Source organism: Cyclopterus lumpus, chromosome 5 (assembly GCF_009769545.1).
Source record: "Cyclopterus lumpus isolate fCycLum1 chromosome 5, fCycLum1.pri, whole genome shotgun sequence".
NCBI classification, from domain to species: domain Eukaryota; kingdom Metazoa; phylum Chordata; class Actinopteri; order Perciformes; family Cyclopteridae; genus Cyclopterus; species Cyclopterus lumpus.
The window spans coordinates 2,085,262-2,097,500 of NC_046970.1; the positions used below are offsets into that span (position 1 = coordinate 2,085,262).

At 48.6% G+C, this 12,239-nt stretch overlaps 1 protein-coding gene across 7 annotated transcripts in view; it reads right to left on the reverse strand.

The window, feature by feature from the left end:
* Positions 1–1,126: 1,126 nt before the first annotated feature.
* Positions 1,127–12,239, reverse strand: part of LOC117731040 (histone deacetylase 7-like) — a 50,235-nt gene continuing 39,122 nt past the window's right edge. For all 7 annotated transcript variants that reach the window (XM_034533170.1, XM_034533167.1, XM_034533166.1 and 4 more), the window contains 6 exons: positions 10,878–10,975; positions 8,230–8,348; positions 5,945–6,078; positions 5,734–5,818; positions 2,856–3,003; positions 1,127–2,764 (listed from right to left, as the gene is read on the reverse strand). In XM_034533170.1, the coding sequence (XP_034389061.1) occupies positions 2,722–2,764; positions 2,856–3,003; positions 5,734–5,818; positions 5,945–6,078; positions 8,230–8,348; positions 10,878–10,975 (627 nt within the window). In that variant the 3' untranslated portion in view covers positions 1,127–2,721. The remainder of the gene's footprint in view (positions 2,765–2,855; positions 3,004–5,733; positions 5,819–5,944; positions 6,079–8,229; positions 8,349–10,877; positions 10,976–12,239) is intronic.

The following is a 12,239-nucleotide window of genomic DNA, read 5'->3' on the forward strand; positions in this document are numbered from 1 at the left end:
CCCTTTTTTTTTTTTTATATATATATTTTTTTTTTAATCTTTCTCTTCCTCCGGACACGTGCTCGACTCCCGACACTGAGATGTACCCCCCCCCCCCCCCCCCCCCCCGCAGCTTGACTCTCTTTCTGAAACACCGGCGAGGAGATGCGGCGACGGTCGAGAACATTATTTTTTTTAAACAATGAAAAAACGAGGAGAAATACAAACAGCTGGCCTGCGTTGACAATGAAAAACAAAATGGCTGCTGGTTGGAGTGCCTTTTGGGTAACACCGTGACAACCAATCACCCCTTTGCATGGGGGTGACTCGCTGCCAGACGGACATTAAGATGACTAATGGTAATGGCAGCGTGATGGTTGGAGGGCGGTCACGGCCAATGAATGTTTACACCAAAAAAAATGCTAATAAGCTAATCGCTCCGGCTCTCAAAGCCCACGTCTTGTGGGGAAAAGGAGGAGCGCGAGGAGTCCGATGCTTCTGCTTTGTTGTGCCGTCGTACGCTCGATGGCGTTCTGTGTTCCTGGAGGTTTTTAAAGTGTATCTGTTTGTGAATCTGGTGTATGCACACTGTATAACTTTAACTCTGCTCATGCGCTACACCCGGCTGTCATGACAAATGTCTTAAACCACTGATTACAGTTCAGCCACTATTCCATTGGTGTTGTTTTTTTCCAGCTTTTCTGTTATCAGAGAGATGTGTGTATCATAAGACGATCTGATCCACGCGTGTCTTTTTTTCTCTGCCGCTTTTTCTTTTTACGAAATCTTTGCAATTTAGCGAATGATGCAAAAAAAGTCTTAAAAAAATTACAAAGCAGAAAGCTTCTTGTAGAAATGCGTCGCCGTGACGATGACGTGATTCCGGCCATAATGCGGATGATTCATTTGATGACACGAGTAGTCTAATTACTGTTTGATCGTGTTTCTGTGTATTGTTTTTCCCATTTGCTTTTGATCATCTTTACGTGTCGGCTCCTGTGGACAATAAAACTTTTCTTGATGCTGTATGAGCCGTATATATATATATATATATATATACATCGTGATGATCAAACGGAGGATGCATTGTCGGCATTGGAATATGAGAGGAAAATTAACAGTTAAAATGAGCATGCCACGAGAAATGTCTCATTCAAATGTACTCAGTTTACCTTTATTAAGGATTTATTTGGGAAACAAAAACAGTAGAAAAGACAAAAGGGTGACAATAAAACTAAACAAAGTCGTTATGTACACTGTACAAGTCCAGAGAGTCAGTTCAGTTTAAATTAAGATCCAGTTGGTTCAGGCGACCTTTGACCTTTACACAGGCCGGTCCGCACGACACTTTTCAGGCAGACGATTTGGTCTCATTTTCGTTTTTCTTTTTAGATCAAATACAAAAATAAGTAATTTGCGTGAATTAAGACAAAACACGAATGTTCAGGCGAGACGACGCTCAGCTGCACTCAGACCGACGGCACGTTCACGTTTTCACTACGTGGACAAATATTTGACGTAAAGAAAGAAAGAATGAAAAATGCAAAAATGTCAATAGCACCGTCGTAATTGTGTTAGACATGCAAAGAGCACTTCAAAGACACGGACTCTAAATGTATAAATATTTTTTGGGGAAAAAAAAAAGAATTTGTTTACACATCCAGAAAGTCTTTGAAGTCCTTTAAGCCATGCCAGGGCAGGAATGGCACATTGATCTCATAAACTCGGGGTTGCTCTTAACCTGTGTCCAATTGCACCGAGTGGATATTCAACTATCTCCGTATCATCGCTCCATCCTCCTGCTACAAGGTCTCGTTTGGTCCGGGCAGCTAAACGCCGCCGCCGGCGACAGGAAGCAGAACATTGCTACGTCAACGACAAACAAAAGGACCCATCAGTTTGTCCTCATTGTGAAAAGAAAAGTTTAAAAGAAATTACAAGTGCAGCAGGAATGTAAATCCACAGGTAGAAACACTGGTCCAATAAACAAACATTAGCAAAAGTTCAGATTTTAAGATCTCGCCGCCCTGAGGGCAACGGAAGAGCACTTTGAGTGTCCCGAGTGGTCGCGCTGCACCGAGGCATCATGGGGGATTTGATTGTAATGTCCGTCTCCCCCGATATTGACACGCCGCCTTTTAAGATGCACTTTGTGAAAGAAAAGAATATCTAAGACTTACACAGAGATATGAAACGCGTGCATCTCTTCTTAAACAACAAGAAATAAAATCGGCCGACATTCGCAAAGACGTGCGCCCGAAGGTCAAATGAAATGAATATTCATACGCAATGTAAAAAAAACACGAACACACAGGAAGTTGGATTGTCGAACGCGTCTCCTCGAACGCTGCAGTGCAAAAATGTTCCTTCATCGGATCTTTGTCACATTCGGTCACGCGACCAGAAGACCTGCGACCTCCGACCCTGCCTTCAAGGTCACAGCAGGTCGTTTAACAAGGTGGATGTGAGGAGGCGTCATGAATCTGACCCTCGTTGTCTTTCTTTTCGACCGTTTCTCCCTTCGGTGGCAGGCGGCCTCGAGGCGTCATGAGAGCGTGAGCTTCGCCCAGGTGAGTGCTGCGCTCCAATCAGACGGTCGTGAGGCGATGAATCCAGTGGTTGAACTGAGGAGCACATCTGCTTCCAGTGATGGTCCACATGCATAGCGTGTGTGTGTGTGTGTGTGTGTGTGTGTGTTTCCAGAGAGACTTGGTTAACGGCAGCTGTCGGGAGGCCGTGTCCTCAGAGAGGTTCTCTTGTCTCCGTCCGTCCTTCTTTCTGTTTCCTTAAACGAACGAGAGAAGTAGAAAAGACACTTTGAGTCGAGAGCCGTCGGCGGAGCGGCGAATGCGTAATGAACGAGACGCGGTGCCTACTTGTCAGAGGCCACGCCTCCCATGGACAGCGAGGCGATGGCGCTGACGGCCTCGCCGTCCGAGTCTCGTCTCAGCCGCCGTCTCTGCGCCTGCAGGTAGGACAGATCCACGGTGGAGGCCGAATCCTTCACGCTCCGCCAGTACTCACCTGCAGGATGCACGGAGAGAGGAAGGGAGGAGGAAGGGAGGAGGAAGGGAGGAGGAAGGGAGGAGAGATTAATGACCTCAGCTCTTGGTATTCTGGCCTTGTTTTCCTTCATGGTTCCTTGAGGTGAAGTGCCTGCGCTGCATTATTTAAAGGCGGCGCTCGCCGTTTGATCCGCCCCCGTCGCCGCTGTTTGATCTGATGATATTTACGCATCGGCCGTCACATAAACAGCCCGCGGTCTAAATATCCACGTTGATCATTTCAGAATGTAAACTCAAATGCAATCTGTTCTCTCGGGGTCCCGCGACACACACATACAGTAAAAATCAATCAGTGTTCGCCAACGTGTTTCGTGGAGCATGTGTGTGTGTGTGTGTGTGTGTGTGTGTGTGTGTGTGTGTGTGTGTGCACGCAAACTCGCCGTAGATTTCACCGCGGGCCCAAAATTATGGGCTTAACATTCTTGTGGCTTTGCAAATATTTTTAATTAATCTAATTTGGTTGGGATAACATTTGTGTGCAATCAGGAGGGGATGTAGCGAAGGTCGTGTGCCAGAGGAGTGTTTGAAGATAATTGGAGCCAGGGGGCGTGTGTGTGTGTGTGTGTGTGTGTGTGTGTGTGTGTGTGTGTGGGTGGGACAGCTGCAGGGAGGGATGGGAGATGTAAAGGAGGAGAGGTGGCCAGAGAGCAGGAGGGATGAGGAGATAAGGGAGGAGAGTGCTAAGTGAAGGAGTAAGGAGACATGAAACTAGACACTGAACAGTGTGAAGAAATGTTTTATTATTTTATTGTATTGAATCGTAACTGATGGATCATAAAACTAGAAAAAGTGGATCAAGAACAACATTTCTTTCCCATAACTTGACAAATTGATAAATTACAAGAATTCTTTATTTTTTATGTTTGTATCGGAAAATAAAACAATAGCAGCAGAAAGAAAAGTATATTATTTCACAAACTAAATGTATTTGTCTCTCATCGAGCTCTTTGCATTTGGGGCTATTTATTAGAAAAATACGTATTTACATATTAACAGACGTATTTCTTTAATCTCTTCTTCAACTTAAAGCAGCAATAACTAGTTGGCCAATACAAATAACTTCTAAATGTGTTTATTCACTTCAAATCAGTGGATGAGGATATGTTTAACGCTCACATTTATTCAATAATAAGTGAAATAATAGTAATAATAAAGGTGAGCGTGAAGGAGAAATTAGACTGAAAACAGACAATAAGGTTAAAAACAATTGTTTCTAAGTGTAAAATAGTAAACTACTAGTGGAATAAAGGATCAGCACCAAGGAGCAAAATATTTATCAAATTATTTTCTATTCATATATTTTATGAAGATTATTTTCACGTTTGAATATAAACTAACTTCTCATGCTCCTCCTAATAAACTGATTTATGTGTTAGCGTGTAACATTTTGAGGACATGAGCAGATGTATGATATATGATAACTATGTTTTCATTCATGTGTAATCACCTGAAACCTTCATGTCTACAGGAACAGAACAGTTCTGACTCAAGGTCCATTTGAAGTGATGCAGGCGGTTCTGTTTTTGGAAAGTTTGTCGGTGTGTGTGTGTCTGTGCTATCGAGCTGGTCTGGGTCAAGGTGTGGGTCTCATGGGTCAGGGTGTGGGTCTCATGGGTCAGGGTGTGGGTCTCATGGGTCAGGGTGTGGGTCTTATGGGTCAGGGTGTGGGTCTTATGCAGTATTAACGGGTCAGGGTGTGGGTCTTATGGGTCAGGGTGTGGGTCTTATGCAGTATTAACGGGTCAGGGTGTGGGTCTTATGGGTCAGGGTGTGGGTCTTATGCAGTATTAACGGGTCAGGGTGTGGGTCTTATGGGTCAGAGTGTGGGTCTTATACAGTATTAACGGGTCAGGGTGTGGGTCTTATTCAGTATTAACGGGTCAGGGTGTGGGTCTTATGCAGTATTAACGGGTCAGGGTGTGGGTCTTATGGGTCAGGGTGTGAGTCTTATGGGTCAGGGTGTGGGTCTTATGGGTCAGGGTGTGGGTCTTATGGGTCAGGGTGTGGGTCTTATGCAGTATTAACGGGTCAGGGTGTGGGTCTTATGGGTCAGGGTGTGGGTCTTATGGGTCAGGGTGTGGGTCTTATGCAGTATTAACGGGTCAGGGTGTGGGTCTTATGGGTCAGGGTGTGGGTCTTATGGGTCAGGGTGTGGGTCTTATGCAGTATTAACGGGTCAGGGTGTGGGTCTTATGGGTCAGGGTGTGGGTCTTATGCAGTATTAACGGGTCAGGGTGTGGGTCTTATGGGTCAGGGTGTGGGTCTTATGCAGTATTAACGGGTCAGGGTGTGGGTCTTATGGGTCAGAGTGTGGGTCTTATACAGTATTAACGGGTCAGGGTGTGGGTCTTATTCAGTATTAACGGGTCAGGGTGTGGGTCTTATGCAGTATTAACGGGTCAGGGTGTGGGTCTTATGGGTCAGGGTGTGAGTCTTATGGGTCAGGGTGTGGGTCTTATGGGTCAGGGTGTGGGTCTTATGGGTCAGGGTGTGGGTCTTATGGGTCAGGGTGTGGGTCTTATGGGTCAGGGTGTGAGTCTTACGGGTCAGGGTGTGGGTCTTATGCAGTATTAACGGGTCAGGGTGTGGGTCTTATGGGTCAGGGTGTGGGTCTTACGGGTCAGGGTGTGGGTCTTATGCAGTATTAACGGGTCAGGGTTAACGGGTCAGGTAGTGGTTCGGTTCTCACCTTGGACCTGGACGACTCTCTGCAACGCCTGCACAGCGTTCTCACACGGCTTCTGGTCCAACACGGACTGGGACAGCGGCTCCACCTGGAACCCAACACATGAAGGGATGAGAGGGTGGAACACACACACACACACGCACACACACACACACACACACACACACACACACACACACACACACACACACACACACACACACACACAGCTCACCTCCATGCCCAGCAAGGCGCTCACGCAGGCTTCAGAGGCGTCACAGATGGCCTTGAGGTCGTGACCCCCCTCCAGAGCCAGGACCACCCGACCCCCGGCCAGCGACATGAGCTGACGGGTCAAGAAGCCAAAACCTGGGAGAAGAAACACGGCTTGAATCAGACGAGGTCGGGGAGCTGGGTCCATGTTGGTGTGTGTATTTAACTTTGAACCCTTTCTCAGGTCATGAAGGTGAATCGAAACCTTTGTGGGTTTCCTGGTTCGGTTGTACTTAGCTCCGCCCACTTCTGGTTGCAAAAAGATGGCAAAAGCCACATGCTTGAACTTCTAAACCAGCAGAGGACGTCACAGTGACAGCACTGAGGTCTGAGTGTGAGTGTGTGTCCTTGAGGACGCAAGTGTGTGTCCTTGGGGACGTGAGTGTGTGTCCTTGAGGACGCAAGTGTGTGTCCTTGGGGACGTGAGTGTGTGTCCTTGAGGATGTGAGTGTGTGTCCTTGGGGATGTGAGTGTGTGTCCTTGGGGATGTGAGTGTGTGTCCTTGGGGATGTGAGTGTGTGTCCTTGGGGACGTGAGTGTGTGTCCTTGGGGACGTGAGTGTGTGTCCTTGAGGATGTGAGTGTGTGTCCTTGGGGATGTGAGTGTGTGTCCTTGGGGATGTGAGTGTGTGTCCTTGGGGACGTGAGTGTGTGTCCTTGGGGACGTGAGTGTGTGTCCTTGAGGATGTGAGTGTGTGTCCTTGGGGATGTGAGTGTGTGTCCTTGGGGACGTGAGTGTGTGTCCTTGAGGACGTGAGTGTGTGTCCTTGAGGATGTGAGTGTGTGTCCTTGGGGACGTGAGTGTGTGTCCTTGAGGATGTGAGTGTGTGTCCTTGGGGATGTGAGTGTGTGTCCTTGGGGACGTGAGTGTGTGTCCTTGAGGACGTGAGTGTGTGTCCTTGAGGATGTGAGTGTGTGTCCTTGGGGATGTGAGTGTGTGTCCTTGGGGATGTGAGTGTGTGTCCTTGGGGACGTGAGTGTGTGTCCTTGAGGACGTGAGTGTGTGTCCTTGGGGATGTGAGTGTGTGTCCTTGAGGACGTGAGTGTGTGTCCTTGAGGATGTGAGTGTGTGTCCTTGGGGACGTGAGTGTGTGTCCTTGGGGACGTGAGTGTGTGTCCTTGAGGATGTGAGTGTGTGTCCTTGGGGATGTGAGTGTGTGTCCTTGGGGACGTGAGTGTGTGTCCTTGAGGACGTGAGTGTGTGTCCTTGGGGATGTGAGTGTGTGTCCTTGGGGACGTGAGTGTGTGTCCTTGAGGATGTGAGTGTGTGTCCTTGAGGATGTGAGTGTGTGTCCTTGAGGACGCAAGTGTGTGTCCTTGGGGACGTGAGTGTGTGTCCTTGAGGACGCAAGTGTGTGTCCTTGGGGACGTGAGTGTGTGTCCTTGAGGATGTGAGTGTGTGTCCTTGGGGATGTGAGTGTGTGTCCTTGGGGATGTGAGTGTGTGTCCTTGGGGATGTGAGTGTGTGTCCTTGGGGACGTGAGTGTGTGTCCTTGGGGACGTGAGTGTGTGTCCTTGAGGATGTGAGTGTGTGTCCTTGGGGATGTGAGTGTGTGTCCTTGGGGATGTGAGTGTGTGTCCTTGGGGACGTGAGTGTGTGTCCTTGGGGACGTGAGTGTGTGTCCTTGAGGATGTGAGTGTGTGTCCTTGGGGATGTGAGTGTGTGTCCTTGGGGACGTGAGTGTGTGTCCTTGAGGACGTGAGTGTGTGTCCTTGAGGATGTGAGTGTGTGTCCTTGGGGATGTGAGTGTGTGTCCTTGGGGACGTGAGTGTGTGTCCTTGAGGACGTGAGTGTGTGTCCTTGGGGATGTGAGTGTGTGTCCTTGAGGACGTGAGTGTGTGTCCTTGAGGATGTGAGTGTGTGTCCTTGGGGACGTGAGTGTGTGTCCTTGGGGACGTGAGTGTGTGTCCTTGAGGATGTGAGTGTGTGTCCTTGAGGATGTGAGTGTGTGTCCTTGGGGATGTGAGTGTGTGTCCTTGGGGACGTGAGTGTGTGTCCTTGAGGATGTGAGTGTATGTCCTTGAGGATGTGAGTGTGTGTCCTTGGGGACGCGAGTGTGTGTCCTTGGGGATGTGAGTGTGTGTCCTTGGGGACGTGAGTGTGTGTCCTTGAGGACGTGAGTGTGTGTCGTCAGTGTGTGTCCTTGAGGACGTGAGTGTGTGTCGTCAGTGTGTGTCCTTGAGGACGTGAGTGTGTGTCGTCAGTGTGTGTCCTTGAGGACGTGAGTGTGTGTCCTTGAGGACTTACACTTGGCCGTGACCTCGTAGCCTCCCAGTGACGACACGTGTCCTTCGACCGCGTCGAAGCCGGCGGACACCAGCACGACATCGGGGGAGAACTGGTGTGCGATGGGCATCACGACGGCTCTGAGGAGAGGAACAACGTTACGCTCGAGCCCCGTGGCCTCGCCGGATTACACGTGTAACAGTAATCATATTCTTAACATTTAAACAGGTGTTTATAGTTTGTGAATGAGGACTTGGAACGGTGTTTTCAAAGTACTAACGTGAGGGATTGATTTAACGTCCTAGTGGAATGAAGACGATTAGCTTTTGTAATAAACTGAATATTAAGTTGCTTGTAAAGTAAAAAAAAAAAAATTCAACAACATAAAAACTGAAATCACTGCAAAGCTCAGATGATTGATTTTTTTTACATTTTTACTCTCACATGTAAAACTCACATCCATTTGGAAATTTTATGAAAAGATCCAAAAAAAAAATGTATCAAAGGCCGCGTTCCAAGCGCTTGATCTCCGTTCTCCATCCACGGGGCTGCGTTCAGGCGCCAGGAGGCGGGGCGGCTCCCAGGTGTGAATGTGTGCAACCGTTTCAATGTGAAGCACGTGAGAGAGAAGAAGAAGAAGAAGAAGAAGAAGAAGAAGAAGAAGAAGAAGAAGAAGAAGAAGAAGAAGAAGAAGAAGAAGAAGAAGAAGAACCGGTGCACGTGAAGACCTGGACATGTCGGCAGGTGGCAAACAAAGCGAGATGTTTGAGTGTTTGCGAGCGTATTAAAAAACGAGACATGTGGACTGAGACGCCCGCGTACTGTACGCTCGGCTCAGGGGAGGCCGCTCCCTCGCCTCCTCCCTCGCCTCCTCCCTCGCCTCCTCTCTCTCCTCCTCACTTCCTCTCGTGTCCCGCTGCCAGTTATTTAGCAAGACCGTACGGCCCATGCCGCGTTTGATTCTCTCCCTCCCTCTCCCTCCCTCCATCCCTCCCTCCCTCCCTCTCTCTCTCTCCCTCCCTCCCTCCATCCCTCCCTCTCAGCGGCAGTTCAAAGGCGTTTGTGTGCGTCTGGTTCTTATTAGGAGCTCGTTCCTCTTCTCACGTCACTGACAGCCAGCCATCTGGGATCCATTGGGCCTAATTACGCCGCCTTTGGATTCCCTAACAATGCACCCCCCACTTCTTCTCTTCTGCTCTCCTCTCTTTCAAAAAGTTTGTCATTCAGTCGGTAGCCACCTAGAAATGCACGTTAAAAAAAATACGTGCATGCCCGCATACATGCACAGACCAAAAATATAGACGTGGTTATGCTTTTGCTTTCAAAACTGCGCGTGCTGTTGCTACCGGTGATTAAAGTGACCTTTACATTCTGACCACCTGAGTAATCTCAACACAGCTGAGCTTCCTCTTGATTGTACAACATCTCCCCCCGTCACGAACACACGCCCGGAAACCGAGACGCACATCGTCAACATCTCGCCCTCCGTTCCGTCCTGGAGAGAAACACTCAAGAGTCCGCATCGTGTATTCGAACTGAATTATGAAAAAAAAAAAAATGGGCACGAGACGAGATCCTTAACTGGATCAACATGAGTTCACGATGCATTAAATCTAGTCTGCAGAGCGAGTTATGCATTTATTATGCGCCAGTTAATCCGCAGAATGGTGGCAAACAAAAGTCTGCCTCCCGTTCTGCATCACAGGAACCTCGACTGCCTCGTTGCAGCTTCCCGAGGCCCAAATGACATGTTCTACTACCACGGAGGAATGCGTCGCCTTCATCAGATTAGTTGACGTGACGGAGGTCCATCAGCTGGACGGGATGTGCCTCGAACCACCGGGACCACCGGGACCACCGGGATGCTGCACGGGGCTCTGAGACCGGGGCCTCTCTGGGACGGTACTGTGCTCCTCTGTGGTGAACACATGAAAACACTTGCCGTTTCCCAAACTGGAGGAAAAATACCCAAAAGCCAGACGCCTGCTCAGGAAGAGCCCGGTTGTTTCTTAATTAGCATCCAGAGCTCCAGTAAACTCTGGATTTAGTGTTTCCGAGCTCGCCTCTTTGCGTCTATTGATTTCTACCAGTATGGCTCAGCTCGTTAGCATGCGTCCCCCGACGAGGGGCCCACCCACTGCGCTCACTTAATGACAGAGGAGGTTCTGGCGGGGAACCGGACACACGTATGTTCCTTCAGGAAGAGGAAACGGCTCGAATGAACGGAGCGTCGTGGGGAGTTGTACCAACACAGCTTTCAGGACGGAAAGTTGTGGCTCAAAATCAGCAAAAAAAACCACATCATCGCACAAAGTGAGTGGACGTTTCTGAAGACGTCAGGAATCAGATGTCAAACCTGCTTGAGATACGACAGGAAGTCCAAGGCTACGGTGTGACTTCATGAATACACACTCGAGTGTTGCATTCCAGCGGGCTTATAATAAAAGAATATCATAATAATATCTTTTCTTGATGTTTGCATTGGCTGAACTATCTGACCGCAGCACACCTGAGGTGACGACGATGTAACTCACCTCAACGGGGAGACTTTTGTAAATGAGTTGACGGTCGCTGATGGATGCAAGTATATTTCATTTGTAGCAAAATGGGCGTGAAAGTGCAGAAGAAGGGGGCGTGGCTAATTGAGACGGGTTGAGGTAACCCTTTACCTGAATGCAGCCAGGTACTCTGCATCCCCCATGGGAGGGTTCAAACCCCCGGTCCACCCTACGTTCACGTTGAAGCCCTCGCCCGCACCTGCACCCACCTGGATGGAGAGAGGGAGAGAGAGAGAGAGAGAGAGAGAGAGAGACAATGTCAAGAAGTTGACGACAGGTTGGTGTCAAACGTCCGTAAAAGAAGAACCGCGCGTTGCACCAACGGAGGAAAAGTTTAAAAGTTTAAAAGGCAACACCAGGGAGCGATTATGATTCCCAAATGTGGGACGGATGGCTATTAATTCAACACCCCTGCCCCTCCGTTTTGATTTTGATACAATTTGTCAAACGCCGTATAAATCAAGCCGAGCCACATGAGGGCTTCACCCGTTTATGATTCTCCGAGCTTCGAGTTATAGCTCCGCGGGGGAAATAGTTCATCTTTGAACATTTGCTGTATGATCTCGTAAAAAAAAACGTTTTATTTATACACTGAAAATATATTGTGTATAACTGGAATTCTGTTTTCTGCGTATAGACATTTAGTGGGTTTGTATATATGATGTGTCAAATAAACATCGTAAACTACTCGTTTATATTTTATGGCGTACTGTAAATAATTGTGGTGGGTATTTTATTTACTGTATTAAGATTGACACGCGCTTCCAAGATGCCCGAGTTGACCTCACATATTTGGGGCAAAGAGGGAGCCGAGGCCCGGCTCTTGGAAAGGAGGCGGACGGATTCCTGCCTTTCTCTTTGTAGTCCTGCTAGCACCATTTAGCTGCTCTCAGAGCCGCTATCACTCAATGTGTCAGTTTGAGGGCAGCGTGAAGAGGAAGATTGACATGCTCTTGGCAGCGAGGCGTGGTAATTTCCTTTGTGTGTGTGTGTGTGTGTGTGTGTGTGTGTGTGTTAGAGGATGTTTGAAAGAATACTGTTGAGCATCACAGAGCGTCTGTCTCCATTCTGCTCTCAGTGAACGGGATGTTCACAGGGAAAACTAAAAACACATGAGGTCTCCTGTCCTTTGCCAACTGGTAATGTACCCATATGCACGTGCACACGCATGTGCACACACGCACACTCACACACACACACACACACAATTATGCTATTGCTCCAAGTCTCCTGCACTCCTCTCTGTCCTCTTTCTCTCTTTCATGTTTCCAGAGTTGCTGGACCGGATTAGGCCGTCGCTGGTTTTCTGTGTGGTACTCGGCACTCTCTCTGTTATGGCTATGACATCACACCCGTACCCCATGGTGTGTTATATACCTACACGGGGGGTGGGGGGGGGGGGACAGCGAGACCCCAGAGGTTTACCACACAACTCAACAGAGGTTGAGGGGCCACTTAAGGCAAAGCCACATC